The sequence below is a fragment of the Crocodylus siamensis genome, chromosome 12 (assembly GCF_052110815.1).
Source record: "Crocodylus siamensis isolate JL-2025a chromosome 12, ASM5211081v1, whole genome shotgun sequence".
NCBI classification, from domain to species: Eukaryota; Metazoa; Chordata; order Crocodylia; family Crocodylidae; genus Crocodylus; species Crocodylus siamensis.
Genome location: NC_143406.1, coordinates 37,504,378 through 37,521,448, shown reverse-complemented (window position 1 = coordinate 37,521,448; position 17,071 = coordinate 37,504,378). Strand labels below are relative to the sequence as shown.

At 45.8% G+C, this 17,071-nt stretch overlaps 1 protein-coding gene across 1 annotated transcript; it reads left to right on the top strand.

Moving 5' to 3' along the window:
* Positions 1-949: 949 nt before the first annotated feature.
* Positions 950-8,528, top strand: ZP2 (zona pellucida glycoprotein 2). Its single transcript, XM_090023765.1, has 18 exons — positions 950-993; positions 1,094-1,170; positions 1,364-1,447; positions 1,536-1,630; positions 2,204-2,356; positions 3,104-3,148; positions 3,443-3,607; positions 3,989-4,085; positions 4,195-4,376; positions 5,230-5,359; positions 5,978-6,159; positions 6,252-6,343; positions 6,484-6,608; positions 7,052-7,241; positions 7,749-7,884; positions 7,962-8,055; positions 8,192-8,278; positions 8,389-8,528. The coding sequence occupies exons 1-18, from the start codon at positions 950-952 to the stop codon at positions 8,526-8,528; spliced, it is 2,118 nt and encodes a 705-aa protein (XP_089879891.1).
* Positions 8,529-17,071: the final 8,543 nt, after the last annotated feature.

The window sequence follows — 17,071 nt, the reverse complement described above, 5'->3', positions numbered from 1 at the left end:
GTACTGGAAGGAAAAAAAATGTGGGTTGAAGTTTGCTGAGACAGAGAATGGCCCTGAAGCTTGGTTTCCTTCATCCCCTGTGAGTCCTCTAACATCTAGACTACTGATTAATAGGGTTGAATTGCATCTTTCTACTTTTCTGCAGGGCCTGACTTGGTAAGTGTATTTTAAGCATGCCTGCTACTACACCAGGTCCCAGAGATGGCATGGCAGGGAACTACTAAGTGGTAGACCTGGTGGGGTTAAGACATAAACCAAGCTTCAATACCTGGTACTTGTTTTGGCAGTTCTGCGCATGGCCAGCAGTATATATTTAAGTGCTTAGGGAACTTTACTGGCAAAACAAAGACACTGAGGAACTTTAGGTTCTTTAGGGTGAGGTGGGAAATGAATAAAGATTTTGAGGAGCAAAAGTTTGGAGCTGCTTGAAATAGTTCCCAGTAAAGAAACACTATGCAAAGCCCAAAGACAAGCTCATTTTAAGTAGTTAGAAGAACAAAGCAAGGCAGAGACTTAAAGGGTGAAAATGCTGGTCAAAATGTTTAAGGGTGAAAGTACTCGGATATCCAGAAAGTGTAATACAAAGTTCCCCTGTAGTTCTAATTCATCAGTGATTTTGCACCATCTGCCTGCAAGGGAACACACATAGTAGGACATTCATATTTTATCAGCTACTCATAAAAAAGAGGGAAATGGCAAACTGTGCCATGTCACCTTGCAGAAAGGCTATTTTCTCCTCCAGCTCCTGACTGATTGGAGCCTAGAGCAGGACCAGGTGCAAGGCATCAGCCTCAGGTGCTTTAATCACTTGTCAGCAAATGAGAGGGAAGCACACCAGGTGATTTCCAGGAGCCTCACCTGTGCTGGGGCTTAATCACCTACTATATAAACCCCTGCAAGGGGATAAGAGCATGTTGGGATGGTGTGGTGTGATTTTAAGTCAGTTGGGATGCTGCCTTTAGTGTGGTGGAGGTGGTGCTCCTGCAGTATGTGGTGAGTGGGGGTTTGAAGTGTTTTTTAGGGTGTATGGGGGAGGTTGTGAGTTTTAGCATAGGGGTTTCTGAGTTTTGTTGTTGGGCTGTTTGTTTTACAGGTTGCTACTTTTGTTTGTTTGTCTTGTGGTGCCTCCAACACTTGGTGCTCACGATCCTGGGGGTCTAGACTTCCCAGGTAATGTCCCTGTCTCCTAAGTTGGGGGTGGCTCCTCTTCTAAAAGCTGCTCAGAAGGCCTAGGGCATGGGTAGAAATGCTGAAGCCCTCCCCATGCCACAGGAAGGGTATAAAGCTGTAAACTGGCTTAACACAACTTAGCTGTTACAGTCTATGAGTTCAGATGAGACTGACCTAAGCTTTCCCTCTGCAGGGACTGTGTCTTGCCACCCTGGCAAGATGCTGACTGAATTTCCTAGACAGTTCAGGAACAATTCCTGGCAAGTTCGTGTAGTTGGTAAGTATTGTTGTAAGCTTGCTGGGATTCCTAAGAAAATGGCTAGGGAATAAGCTGTGCACCTGACTAGCATCTCCTTGCCTTCTAGACTCAAGTGGCAAAGAAATTGTAGACTGTGACTACGTGATGGATAATGAGACGCTAGTGTTGACTACCCCATATGTGAACTGCACTCAACTGGAGGTAAAATAGTCCCATTAACTTGGAAATGAGTACTTTGACATGGCCTCTTGAAGTTTGTGGTGCTGAGAATACCTTTTGCTTAAAGTAGATGCACTCTTGCTCCTACTAGTACAAGATTCACAGGGGGGAAAAAAAAAAACAAACTAGTACAAGATTCCACCTGCACATGCTATATAACTTCTTATGCTGGTGACTTGTACCCTAGCTACTGAATGGGGCAAAGTAGTGACTTAAAATTTAAAGCAAGATTAACTGGAAGAGCTAGGAACAGTAAGTACTATGGTATATCGTGTGCTCCCCTATCAAGCTAACAAGGACACCTGTAACTAAAGCAAAATTAAATCCATAGCAGTTTCCTATTGGTAGTTAAGGGAACTGCTGGACAATCCTTTCTGCCCCTCTCCCCTACACATGGAAAGCAAGTGCAGCAATTGTTGAAACTACTCCTTGCATCTGCTATAGACCACTACTAGGTTCAGTAACAAGTAATGTGCATGTTCACCATGGGCACCTCTACTCAGTGTGGGAGCACATTAGTTCATAAATTCTTATGATGCAATTCATTGCCTGTAGCATGAGCAGCACAAACTGAAGCTGATGATCAACTGGACTGATGCTGAGGAGGACAATGTGACCTATAGCATTGGCTGTAATGTTATTCAAGCTGATGATATCATCCCTCCTTTCTTTACTGGAGCTACAAACTGTACTAAAGACTTTATGGCAGTAAGTGGAGCAGTCTCTTCCTCTTTCCTGGCTGGTAAACTGGATATGCAATACTTCAGATCCATCTAGTGTGTGGCTGCTGGTGGCTTTTATTAAATGGCTTTCCTCTTGGGAATAAGGCAAGAAATCTCACTAGGAGACTAGGTGATGGATTCCTTGCTTCTGCTTTGGGGAAGCTACAAACTGGAGTTTGAATGGCTTTCTTAGCTTGTGTAGCCCAATGTAATGGCTATCCTGGGTATTGGCTATGGCCTGACATGAGGAACTTCTGGACACCTAGGTGCTTCAGTAACACTACAAGGGGAAAATGGTACTCTGTGTCTCTCTCTAAGCCTGCCTAGCTATTAGCATGATGGACTTCAGTAGTTAGCCTTGTGCTCACTATTGCTGTAAGTTAAAGGTACCTAGTACCTCCTACCTTATTGCTAGAGGTACCCAATAGCCTCCAAATGGCAGAATGCAAAGCAAGTTCTTGTAGTGGGGGCAGGCAATTTTATTTTACTCAGAAAGCTGCTTACTGAGTTCTGCAAGCCATTGAAGGCCACATGACGGGCAGCCCAGAGCAGATTAATATTAATTTTTCTAACTTTTTTTTTGGGGGGGGGGAGAGGGGGCTTGTGGGGTGGATAGAATGGCCTGGCAGGCTGCATGCGGCTTCCAGGCTACACTCTTTTTGCCCACCCCTATCTTGGCATACTTCTATAGCTTGAACCAGATGTGCATTCAGCTGTTGCTCTTCTATTTCAGGTTACATTTCCAAGGCTCATTCCCAGCTTCAGTGATGAATACATGGTAGGCAACTGCAGTCTATCCACATGGAGGTTTAATACTTAAACTGTATAAGCCCTCTAGATTTTTAAAAAAAAAAAAAAAAAAGAGGGGCATCTGTGAAGTAGTTTGCCATTCAACATTCCCTTGAGGAACTAAAATGAGTCTACATCCTTAGCCCTAGATGGCTCAGGAGTTTTTAAGCTACTACCTGACAACCCTAGCACAATTGGGTACTCCAATATCTTTCCCTGCCCCCTCTCTCCCCTTTAAACAAAACAACCTTGTATTTCTAATATGGGACTGTCAAACTTGCAGACTGCAGAATCTCCAGTGGCCTGGACTCTATCCATAGATGAGGGAACAAGGATACACAGACTAAGCCTGGGGCAAGCCATGCAGCAAGGGTATACCTTCCTCACTGATGGTCATGACCTAATCTTCCAGGTGTCATTTGGTGCAACAGGTGTTCTCTCCTACAAGGTAAGTGCACAGAAAGGACATAATTCAGGGGAAGAATGAAGTTTAGAGACCAATATGCTCCATACCCCCTAATAATGGGGTTTGGATATAGATCTGGACAGAGCAGAGGCCCGAATAACGAGTATCACAGTGCCATGATCTTGTAATAGGAGCTAGCTGCCAAAAGCAGTTCACCTGTAGTTTGTGTAAAATGGGGAAGATCTATGAATCCAATAGCTAGGGAGAGCCCTAAGACTAAGGGGCTTTACCCCCTGCAAAAGGGACCATATAGGCCATGGCAGTCTTTTTAATAGAACTGACTAGATGCACACAAGCTTGTGCTAGATGCTCGGGCTGTCTAGTTTTGACAGTTTGCTAATAGTGATGATCTGTCCTATGCAGCAAGATGACCAGGCAATCTACACTGTGGCTGTCAAGCTTGCATATGGTCCTCTGCAACGGCGACTGACTGTAGAATCAAGACTGATCTGTGCCCCAGGTAAAATCCAGTTCCAAAATGGAGGAAACTGGACCTGCCCTCTGAAATGGGAATCTGCTGTCCAAGGATCATAAGAACTTGAGGATATAACAACCTTCCTTCTTTATAGGTCCTGTCACTTGTAACTCAACACACATGACAATTGCCATCCCAGCTTTCCCAGGGACACTCACTGCTCTCAGTGTAGAGGACCAAAATATTCCAAGGGACCAACTTCAAGCAAATAGAATTGCTCTAGACACCAAAAGAGGAATAAAGCTACACATCAACAAAAGAATCCTGAAGTCTAAAGTAAGTTCAGTACAAACCAAGAAGCACCTGACCCACTTAACAAGCACCAGACAACTCTGGCCTTGCCAACCTTCTGAAATGCAGAGCCTGAGGGGTTTGACCTAAGGTTTGAGACTGGCCTGGAACTTTTAATCCAGTTGTACCTCTGGCTAGTGTTTTGGCAGTGGAGAAACTCCCTTTATGTGAACATCCAGGGCACTCTAACTATGGTCTTGGTGCAGGCAGATGTCTCCAATGTATTGGCCTCCCATTGAAGTACTGTGACATCATCCTCTTATTCTAGCCTTCCATGCTGAGGCATCTAGAAGACTGGGCCTCCTACAGAAGTAACAATTTATGGCTAGCATCATGTTGCCTGTCCCCTGTTGCCACTGCCTATAATTCAGGCAGGCTTTGTTTAGAGCTCTGCTACTTCACAGCCATTTTACTAGCAGATGAACTCTGTTCAGGCTACTGCTTCTCATCTTGAAGATGCTACCTTTAATAGCTGGGATGGAAAAATTCTTGATGTACTATGCTGGATTTGAGATTCTGTATTTATTGACCTGTAAGATGGAGGACCATGTTCACGTATGCCCTGGTGCTGCAGGGGTTAAGTATCCTGAAGCACTTCAGTTAAGGTATCTAAAACTTGAAACTGCAGTGATGGAGTTGCCAGGGAACAAATGGCTGCTAGTTCTGGGAGGTATGCAGAGTTTGGGTAGCTTGGGGTGGGTGTTTTTTGGTCCTGATGCAAGATGCTACCATTACTTGTGAGGTGACCTAACTGCAGGGATGCTTAAGATGTACCTCTGTGCCATCCCTTGATGGGATAGCCAAGTTTTATTGTGCTAGCAAATATCTGCTCTTCCAGCCGTATAGTGAGAACTGCTTGGGACTTCAGTTCTACATGTCTTCTATGAAACTAACTTTTGACTTCCATGGAGAGATGGTATCAATGGTGACATATCCAGCATGTCCCTGCAACCAGCCTGCCCCAGTAGGTAAGATCACTGACTTCTGTCTAGTGCTGTCTGCAAATGAAGGACAGCTTGCCAAAAACTCCAGGCTTCTAATACAAAATCCCCATGGATTTTTAAATAGAGCTGACTCTCTCTCCCTCACTTCTTCCTATCTACTCCTAGTAAGATGAACATTTCTTCTGCTGAAAATAGCATTCAGCTATTGAATCCTATGTGCAGAGGCTCTAACGAACAGACTTGGTACAAAGATTCATTTGTACCACCTCTCCTCTTTAAATCCACCGTCCTGACAGCAGAAAGGTGTAATGTCACATCTGGCACTGGCAGCTCTGTGCTTTTTGCCTACCCCTTGGGTGCAGGGAATGAATGTCACTAATTTTTGTCCTCATGGGTTGACTGACTAACTCATGTCTTCCTAGAGATAAAGACAACAGATTTGGCCCTGAGCATCCCAGAATCCAGGCAGCTGCTTGCAAACTCTAAGAACCAGCTCACTACTGTCTGTCCTTACAAGAGCTGCCCTCTTTTTTTAATTGTTGGCTGGAACTAATGTATTGCCTCAGTTATACTAAGCATGAGGCTTCATCATAATGACCCGATGGGGAATCAATGTAGTCTCATGGGAACTTCTGTCTTCAGCTGCTACATGTACCCAGGATGGACACATGAACTTTGAGGTTCTTGCAGACAGAACAAACCCCCCTCTGGACTTGGACACTCTCAGGCTAAGAGATCCTACATGCAAACCAGTCTTCAAGTCTCCTTCTAATGATATGGTGCGGTTTCATGTACCTTTGAACAAGTGTGGGACACGGCAGATGGTAAGTGTCCATTAGGATGGTTGACCTTCTGTTGTGTTCTGATGGTAGGGTGGTTGCTAAATCTCTGATCTTTCTCTCTTTTCCCCCTCCAGTTTGAAGGTGGGAGAATAATTTATGAGAATGAAGTAAGTTCACTATGGGCAGATCAAGCCCTGCATATAATTTCTAGAGATAGTGAATTCAGGTATGTCTAGACTCCTTCCTTCTCTTCCCCCATGGAAACCCAGTCACAAGCCAGTCTTGCTACTGGCACTGCTGCAGTTGCTTACTCCTTGCTCAGATGTCAAATGCCTTCCCTTGGGGCTTTCTCTTCCTTTTTTGCAGGCTAACTGTAGTATGTTCCTACAGTAATGACGATGCCTCTCTAAGTTTGAGGCTGAACAGTCTCCCCCCTCCAGTTTCCTCAGTAAATCAAGGTCCCCTCTCCTTGCTGCTGTTGACCTACCCAGGTGAGTGATTTTTGGGGGGGAAGGGGGGTTCCAGTGGTCCTCTCTCTCACTTTTGCCCCAGCCACCCAAAAAAAAAAAAAAAAAAATTTTAACCTATGAAGAATATGGCTGCTTGAACTTGAGCCCTCTGGTCCATCTTCTTGAGCTGGCTTCAGGTACACAAGTGTCTCTTTTGTGGCTTGCATACCACTACTCTGACATGTCACACAGCCTTGAAAAGGCTAATGTGAAATGGACCATAATCTAGTTTCAGAATTGTAAACCCCCACCATCTCCTTGGGTGGTAAACTGCTAACCTGTGCAAAGAGGTCACAAATAAACACCTGCTTCTAAAATGCCAGTCTTGCTGACCACAGCTAGCCTGTCCTAGCTCTGGACTGAAACAATTGTGGAAACGGGCCCTACTTGGGGCCATTACACTTAACAGTATGTGGTTCTTCCAGACAATTCCTACATGCAGCCTTACAGTGATGACCAGTACCCCATAGTAAAGTATCTGCGGCAACCTATCTTCCTTGAACTACAAGTCCTAAACCGCAACGATCCCAATCTCCATGTGGTACTGGACGACTGCTGGGCAACAGCATCTGAAGATCCAGGCTCTCTGCCCCGATGGAATATTGTTGTGGATGGGTAAGTGTGACTTAATGCTTTTGGTGCTGCCTACAAATACTTTTGGGTTAGGAGTACCCCTGAAAAGCTGCCAAAAGGACTGCTGGGAGGACATGGAAGGAGTGACTTGGTTTTAGGAACATCTCTGGATTAGACTTGGCAGTTAAGGGTTGCTGGGGGGTTCATCTGGACACCTGGAATGCTGATCCTGTTGATCTGTGGTGCTGAATGACTTCCCACTCCCATATTAAAGTTTAACTTGCCATATCTGATCTCTGGAGTTCATGTTAGGAGGCCTCTCATCTAGGAGGTATGGCTCTTTAAATGAAGCTGCCAAGTGACGGGATCAGTTTCCACAGTGAGATGGTGGCAGGGTCTATAGGTCACCCTCACCAATGACCTGAAAGACGCACCTGTTATCTTGACAGGCTTGCTCCTAGCAAGCCTACTGATGTCAAATCTTGCATTACTTGGGTATGGACTTTGGAAGCCCATACAACTTTACTTCCTCCACACCACCTGTTTTAGGTGTGACTATGAATTGGACAGCTACAGGACTGTGTTCCATCCAGTGGGTCTTGCAGTCAGCTATCCTAACTATCGCCAAAGATTTGAAGTGAAGACTTTTACCTTTGTGTCTGGAGATGCAGCGCTCATCAGCCTAGTAAGCAGCATTCCTCTTTGCACCTGTCTAAAAGCTGGCATGGTCTGTAATTAAGTGGCCTTGTCTTTTCTCTCTAGGTATACTTCCACTGTAGTGCTCTGCTCTGTAATAGACTTGAACCAGACTTCCCTCTGTGTACAAAAAGATGTCCTCTGTCTAGAAGCAAACGAGGTAATATCCAATTTGTTTCCCAGTCAATGTCACGGCAATAGCGCCATAATCTAACAAGCTAGCCAAATAAATGCATACAGAAATCCCCCTGCTCAAGTGTTGCATATAGTTGGGGTTTGTTTTCTCCCCCCTCCAGATGCTGGCTTGCAAAGGGAGAACTCTGCTGTAGTGAGCTTACCTGGTCCTGTTCTTTTGGTGCCAAGAGAGTGGTCTGCAACCCAAGGTACTGGCCATCCCTTGTTTTCTAAGTAGTTGAGGCTTATTAGAACCACCCTGTGGGGGGTGGGGCAGGGAGTGTACTTAATAATAAATCTATATGGTCTTTCCCCACAGAGAGAACAAGGCTGAGCAAAGGAACCTGGACCACTGTTACAGTGATGGCTGCAGTGATCCTTTGTGCAGTGGCTATGTTGCTGGTGGTTCTCTTTAAATCTCTAAAGAAAAGAGCTGTAGTGGTAAATGCTGTATGTTAAATTTTTTTTAAATAACAAAATAAATTTAGTTTAAAGATGCCTCTTTGTGGTAAACTTCATTATTATTTTTTATTTATTTATTTATTTATTTATTTATTTTTTTGGGGGGGGGGGAGAGAACTTTAAAAGCTGCTTGTTTCTTAAAACAAACAAAAGCCTAACTAGGCTGCTTGTTTTTCATCTCTGTTCCCTCCTTGGAGGGAAGGGGTGCTATAAAGCACATCTTGTACAAAGACAGTTCAGCCTCTGGGGGGGGTGTCTTCTTTTGTAGAGTCCTGCTACAGTAGCCAAATGTGGCCTGCTAAAGCAGTCACTACAAGGTTGTGGTAACCCTTGCTGCAGGCTCAAGTCTGGCAGACAGTGGTTTGGTCCCACCTACACTGCGTGCCCTAAAGCGGTAATGAGCAGGGCTGGAGTCCTGGGCAACTCTGCAGGGGAGGGGGTGCAATGGAGGGCTCTGGGTTCAGAGCAGGAACTACTTGTCCCCAGCCTCATAGAGCCAAGTAACCTGGCCCACAAAGCTACTAACATCTGAGAAATCAAATGTTAAATGCTATTCCCTCCTAATGCCAGACTTCCAGGCAGCCTCATGGGCCAGAACCTTGGTGAAAAGGGCCATGTTAAAGTGCTCAGCTTGGTTGCCATGCACTACTGCTCTTTACCGGCTGGGAGCAACTCTTCTAGTCCGTGTGCAGATCAAGACCTACCCACTCAAAGTGCCACTCCAATTCCTTTCCTTAACTCTAGTACCACTTTTTGTGCTCCATGTGTAGTGGTGTGTTTTTTGTTTATCTGCTACTATACTGCCTGCCCTCCCCTGATCTGAGGTATGTCTTCCCCCCAGATGCTGCAGGCTGGGTGCCTCAAATGGTACAGCCAGCATGGGTACCACTGCTCTATACCAAACCACTTACAGAAGAAGTATGGAAGCTCAAGGGTAATGGCTATAATTGATGGAAAATGATAATGCTACTCCTTCAGCCAGATCCTTGTGTACTAGTAATACTGTTGGAGTGTCTTCAGAGCCTTAAGGATGGGGTCTTCTGGAGCCTTTTGGTTCCATATTTACCTGACTTCTTGTAATGGCCAATAGACTAAAGAAAGCAACTCCAAGCTCTAATTTTGAATAAGCTCTCATTTTGGATACTTATCTCTTACAAGACTCTTCTTCCTTACAGGAATTTTGAGTAGTAGTTGACCATGCTTTCTGTAAAACTCTGTAGCTAAAATTACACTACCCCTGTCTTTCTAGAACCAGTGAAACTTGGAGTCAGGAGAAGTTTTAAAAAAAACAAACAAACTTTCTTCTTATGGGAGGAAAGGATACATGCATCCATCCCCTAAGGAACTTCCACTTGTTGCATGTCTCGCTAATAACATTACTTGTAGGCTTTACTTTCTAGTATACAGTATGGTCCTCCATGCAGAACTATGTATGCATACAGAATATGTTATGTACTATGCCTAATCAAATAATAGGGGTGTACAAAATGGGCCCTATTTGATTCAGACTTGATCCAAATCAACCTGGTTTTGGATCCTTGTTCCTGAAGACTTAATGCTGATACAGTAAACCAGCACTTCCCCCCCCCCCCCCCCCCCCCCCCCCCCCCCAAAAAAAAGTTGCCTGTGTGGAAGGGAGGGGTTTCTACATACCTCCAAGGTACTAATGGCTTCTGAATGCTGCAGTGCTGGAACACGTGGAGCATCCCACAGACGCACTGCCAGTCCACTTCTGGGTCTTCCTAGGGAGCACATGGGGGGGCTGCACTCCTGCTTGCCAATTGGCTGTGGGAGGGGGGACCTGCATGTCCCACCAGACTTGGAAGGCACCAATTGCCAGGAACAAGGGTGGGGGGAGGCCCCCTGGTCCCATACTCCCCAGAAGCACTTCTAGTCTACTTCTGGGTCTGCTGCTAGGCATATGGGGGAGCCCCCTCCACTCCTGTGGGGGAAACTCGGTGTGCCCCACCCAGCACTGCAGCATTCATGGGCTACCTAGAAGTATGTAGGAAAAATGCATTTAAAGCTGTATCTGTCAGAATTGCCAAGTCTCTCCAAATTGGTTTGGAGGGCTCTCCATTTCAGTTTGGAGGGCCAGCCACTGATCTCTGCAAAATTTTTAAATTGGGGACTAAAGATTCACACAACCCTATAAATAATGGCATCAGGGTAGTGTCAGTCTGGTACTAAGTACCTGCAGGGATAAAATCCATAATCACTGATCACTTCAACACATTTCTCCTTATTGTTATCTACTACATAAACTATAGTCTAGAGCTGATCTCAAACAACTTCGTGCCAAGAATTGTCCAGGTCTGTATGCCAATGCTCTCAGTTCTTGAGAGTTATGTGCAAGGCAGGAAGTCAATTACTCAAGACTCGCTTGTATTTCTATCTATCTAGTATGTGCTAGCAATGAGGGTTTAGGTAAGCGTGGGAGAAGATCAGAACTTAAAAGTCTGAAAATGTAATGAGGCTCACGTTCCAAATGGAGTAGCTAAAGCCTTCAGTAAAACAAATAACCAATAATTCTAACTTTCTTCTGAAATGAAATTTTCAACTGTCTCCTACCTTCACCACTTTAATTCCTATTTAATATCATGAATAAATATTAAAAGCAAAACACTTTTTAATATGTACAATGGCATAAGAAATATGGGTGGGGGGGGCAGGCAGAGCCTAACCTTGCTCATATTGAACATATTACCTTTATGATGGAGACCAAAAACCAAATGCAGCCCCCCCCGCCCCAATGATGAACTACTATATTTATTCAACTAACTGTTCTTTAAATAATCTTGAACAAGCCCTAAACCAAATTTCACAGGAAGAGTAAAATATATGCTTGGTAAGGAACACTCTTAATGCTGCTGGTTGAGATGCTTTATAAACTCTCTAATACTGTAGTAAAACTGACATCCTAGTATTTGAGTTGAAAAATCCTTTTATCTGGTACTTTCCTAACAGACTTAGACAAAACTCATTATATTCTAGAGAAGCTGTGCCAAACACTTGATCATGCTGTTACTATGGAAATACTTTGTGGTCGTATTATTAGTAAAGCTAGCAGGCTATTGATAAGAAATAATTATTTCTTATCCAAGACCCATTCTACCATTACATCATTGCTAATGTTTGTATTTTCCCTAGGCCAGCAACCTTAACCCTGAAATGGTACAAAACAGGATCATTAAAAAGGATATGAAGAGAATAAAATATAACTAGGCTGCAAAACATTGCAGTGGTAAGGGGATATAGGTATTGTATCTAATGCAAAGCCTCTATTAAAAATTTCCACTGGGGAGTCCTTGTACATGGATCTATTTTGCTTCGGTTAGCTTAGGTCTGTCATTGTCTGGTACCACAGATGATTAAATATCTTCCATTCTCTTCTAATTTCTGCACCTCTATAAGGTAACAAGTACGTGACTCCAGTTATTGATTCATAACCTCAAAATGTTAAAAGCAGAAATTTAGGACTATTTAGGTAGGGAGTACAAAATAATCAGTGGGACTCAAAGCGTTAGTCATGTATACTGTTTTATGGTCTTGCAGTGCAAGACCAATGACAGCAGGCTTTCAGAATAAAAGGAAATACTTTTTTTTTTACTCAGTTAACAAGTAACTTGTGGAATTCATTGCTGCAAGTTATTAAAGTAAGCAGTTTCCTAGGATTCAGAAAAGGATTGAACTGTTCCCTAGAAATGGGTATTTTTCATTATATTAGAAAGAACAGAGTATGAGGGTGAGCTGTGTGTGTAGGGGTCTGCCTGCCCACTGTCCTAGCAGTAAGCAAGGGGTGGAGGAAGGGAGGGGGGTGCTGCAGAGCTCTCCAAGATGGTGCAGGTGCGGTCTGCCCCCTGCCCTTAAAACTCACATCTGCCCTTATATCACTCCACAGGGGCCCAAGTCCCATCCACTCCTGCCTGGGGCAGCCTGTGCCATATTCCCATCAGTACTTGCCAGACAGCACTGCCCCAGTTCTGGCAAGCATGCAGTTTCCCAGCAGGGCTGCTGCTCTTGCCACCTATGTACTGCTTGGCTCCTCTTCCTGCACCCGTCTAGCAGTAGGTAATAGGGACATGGGCCAGGCAACAGATGCCCAGCCAAGTGCCAGGGAAGCTTCAGCCAGGTAGCTCTTGGCCCAGAGCATGAGGGTCCTGCTCCTATTCCCAGCTGCATCTCACTTACGTGGATGCATGGCACTGAGCAGGCCAAGTGCATGGAAGGGACCTGGGGAAAGAGCCACCTGGCTGTGACTTCCATGTTGCCTGGCTGGGCATCTGCTGCCTGGCACATGTCCCCATGGGTTCCCCACATTACTTGCAGCTCGAGGTCATGGCAGGAGGAGGAGGAGCTGCTAGAGGCAGGGGGAGCAGAGTAGTACCTGGGTGGCTGCAGGAGCCGTCCCGCCTGGAAAGTGCTGCCTGGGCCTGGAGCGGTGCTGGGTGGGTGTGGGTGGTAGTGCAGCATGGGCTGCTCTGGACAGGAGTGTGTGGGGCTTGGCCCTGCATGGAGTGCTACAAGGGCAGCAGTGTGCTGGATATGATCAATTGGCAGCCAGTCACCTGCAGGCCAGATCCAATCAGTTAGTGAGCCATATCTGGCCCACAGGCCATATTTTGCCCACCCCTACTTTACGCCCATATTTTGCTCTGTTCTGTATGTATTCACGACTTTCTTGAGTAGGTTTGTGACAACTGGTATCTTAATAGAGGCCACAGGCCTATTTTTCCCTTCTCCCTAAAATACCCACAAAAGTTTAATGCCAGAACAAGTGTTCTCACCTACAGTATTTGTTTTACTCTTTATGGCCATGGGAAAAACACCACCAGCTAATTGAGTTTGTCTGGCAGCTGACACGCTTTGTTTGGCCCCCCTGATTACACAAAGGTAGCTGTTTTATGATGTAAGCAGTCACACGTGACCATCATACATTCCTAGGACTAGTTTGAAAAATGTCTGTGTAAAAATCGCCCCTCAAACTTGATAGATCTGTTCCCTACATGTGTCTAAATCAGGGGTGGGCAAAATACGACTGGATTCAGCCTCCTGAGGGATTTTGTCTGTCTTGCAGCAGGTCTCTCGGCCCTGCCCAGTACAGGTATAGGGGAAGTCTGGGCTGTGGCATGTATGGCCAGTCCCACTGCCCCCCTGGCATGCAGCAAACCTGGGGCGGTGCAATGGGTGGGCTTGCTTCCCAGCAGCCCTGTTGGTGGCTCGTTCTGGCAGCTGCTGCTGTCAGACCCAGCCTCACTGCCTGGGCAGCCCGGTCTGCCTGCCTTGTACCCACCACCAGGAACTGGACCTGCATGGGCAGGGTGTGTGGGCAGGCAGGTAGTGGTGTTAGGGAGCAGGACATGTGAGCAAGACTAGGATCATGCAACAGGATCCTGGGGTGGTGATAATTCAGGGCTGGGGCAGAGCTATGATCCACTGCCCTCATGGCCCTGCGATGGGTGTGGGTTCCACGGGCAGGGGCGTGTGGGCAGTGAATCATGGCTCTGTCCCAGGCCCCAGCCCTGCACTCTCACCATCCTGAGATCCCAGCCTTGGATGCAGCTCTGCGCCCACCCACAGCCCCAGCCCATCCACCTGGCTGTGCACCCTACCTGCGCAGGTCCCCGCTGGTCTCCATGGGACCCCCCAGGCTCGCTGGTGGTGACAGTACAGGTCCGGGGCCTGGAGCAGAGCCATGATCTGCTCCCCGCACTCCCCTGCCCACAGGACTGGCGCCTGTCCCAGGAGCGTGTGGGTGGCAGATCATAGCACTGCCCTTGGCCCTGGCCCCTGGCCCCATGCTGTCGCTGCCCCATGATCCCAGCCCCAGCTCTGCCCACCTGTGCCACTCCTGGTTGCTGCTCCCCACCCACCCATCTGTGGCCCCATCCCGGCCACCCAGATGGATGTGGAACAGAGCTCCTTAGGGAGTTTTGTGAGCTGTTGTGTGGCACTGACCCGGCCTGCAACAGCTCACCAAAGCTCCTTATGTGGCCCACAGATCCAAATAACTGCCCACGCCTGGTCTACATAAATATATAAATATTGCTCCTTTAAGAGCATTTGCATTTTCAGTTCCTATTTGGCCTGTAGAACCAACGCGGCTGTGGGAGATTATTCTTTCTTGTGTATCGGTAAGTCCCAATTCTTTATACTTGTTGGAATCAGTAGAAGGCCCTGGCACAATTCATGTTGCTGAGGCTAGAGTGGGACGTGCAGCATACTTCCCCTGGTGGGGATGCACTGGAAATACAGAGCCTAGGGTCTAGGCTAACATTAATTTTCAGGTTTAGTTTACAGGCTTGAACAAAATCTGTCTACTTGTAAACTGAGCACGTTTGGCAGTCATCACTGGGAGATAGTAAACACAAAATCCCAGCCTGCTATTTGCATAGTTGCTTTTCAGAGTAGAGCCACACTTAATATTCCAGTCAGAAAAGGGTGCGAGGACTGCTTAGTAACAGCACCAGAAACATATTAAATAGTCAAGGTTTTTCTTAACGTAATTCATTTATTTTCTTCATTTCCTCTAACATACTCTATGCAGATACAGAATTGCCGCCTTGACTATCTAAGTCTTTTTCCATCTGGCACATGCACATAGTCCTTCCTCATAGTCCCAGTGTTTTTTATTGGCTCTTAAAATTAATGAGACTTGTTTGTGGATTTGTGCAGTCTCTGCTCCTGGAGTTGTTTGCTAGTAAGCACGTGCTCCCTCTGCCGGCTATACCAGGGTGAAGCAGAGCACCCAGTGCTGGGCCCTGCCATCCCGGGGCTGTTCAGGCAGCTTTCCATCGTGCTGTGCTGAAATGTCTGAAGTTTGATATGGCTTATCATTTTTGTCTATCTTAATGAACAGTAGTGGGTCTTGGGAACATTTTTGCTCAATGGTGGAAGAAAAGCCTTTTATTTATTTAGTTATTCATTCATTTTAAAAAAAGGGTAATGTTAGTTCTGATTTGGTTTCAGTGAGTATGTGCTGAAGAGCATCTTTGTGATGCACTTGAGAATCACATAAAGGAAAAACAAAAACCAAGTAAAGATGACTGACTGGGGTAAGAATTTCATGTAGGGAACAATGCTATGTCTATTTTTGCTCTTTCCTTGTTGCTATAGGTCAGGTGCATGCCGTGTTTTGCAAGCATTAAAAAAATGCCTCTGCCCTGAAGAGCTTATGAACTAGTTAGAAAAGGGTACCAATAAAAGTAGCGGGGACTGTGGTGTGAGAAAAAAACCAGGGGAAAAGATCTCTGCTTCTGAGGAATGTTTTCTTGTCCCATGGGCAACAAATAGTATATGGACATATATTGCTTAGCTGCCCTATATCTTGTCTGAAACATTTAAACACTTTTATGTAGCTTGTAATAGTCTGATTCTGTTCTCTAATATTAAAAACAAACATTCCCATTCCCAATCTTCCTCTTTATATTATTCACCATCAGCTACTGTGCATCACCTTCTCTCTAGCCCAGTGGTCTCCAACGTTTTTATGGTGAAGATCACTTTTTGGCACCCCAGGATCTGCCCCGTCCCTCCCCACCCCCTCCCGGACAAGCCGTCCAGGTCTCACCCCACTCGCCCAGCCCAGCCGGTGACATGGGGCATGGCTCAGCCCAGCCATGTGTGTCCTACTGCTCCCAATCGGGGAGCCTCTGACAGACTGAGATCGATTGTTGGAGGCTCCACGATTGACCAGTCGATCAAGATTGACTGGTTGGTGACCACTGGTCTAGCCCAGGCATTCTCCTATGCCTGAGGAAGGGTGTGTGCACCTGAAAGCTTGCAAATAAAGAGAGAACTCTTTTTTGCACCTGTCTAGTTGGTCTAATAAAGATACTGTGTCTAGCACACTGACTACTTGTATTCTTAGACCAACACAGCTAAAACCTGTATCCCTGAAACTTAGAAAAGAGAGAAATTGCCCGTTAATCCTCAGCAAAACAGTGGCAGAGCTGAAGTCTAGCCAGTGCCCTGTGAACCAACCACATCACCTTATAGTTAATGGTCAGCCCTGCATCCTCTGAAGCCCTGAAGAATGAGGGTAGTCCTATCTTTAAAATGTTTTATTCAATGTAAGTGTGAATATGTTTGCCGTTCCATTGAAATAGCTAATCCTCTTTTGAGTCCTACTAATTTTCCGGCCTTTGGCACCTTGTGCCTGTGAGCTTCATAGGTTACATATATACAGAAGAAATAGCTTTTGTTGAATCCATTTGAAAAGGGCTGCCTTTCCGTTTCATTTGCAGTCCTCCTGGTTTTGAATTATGAGAAGATAAGTAAGAGGATTTGGTTTAGCTTTTCTGTACTGGTCACTATTTATTTCTGTCACGTTTCCCTGTTCTCACTTCCCCTTCCAGACTGAATGCTGCCAGTCTTTTTTAGTCTCTTTTCCTAAGGAAGTTGTTCTAGCCTTCCAGTAACTCTGTCACACCATCTGAGACTACTGAGTGGCTCTCTTCTTATGCAGATGTGAAGTTATAGAGGTATGGTTGCTGTACACTGGCGACATGTAGGGGGTGCACGTGGGTGCATGCGCACCC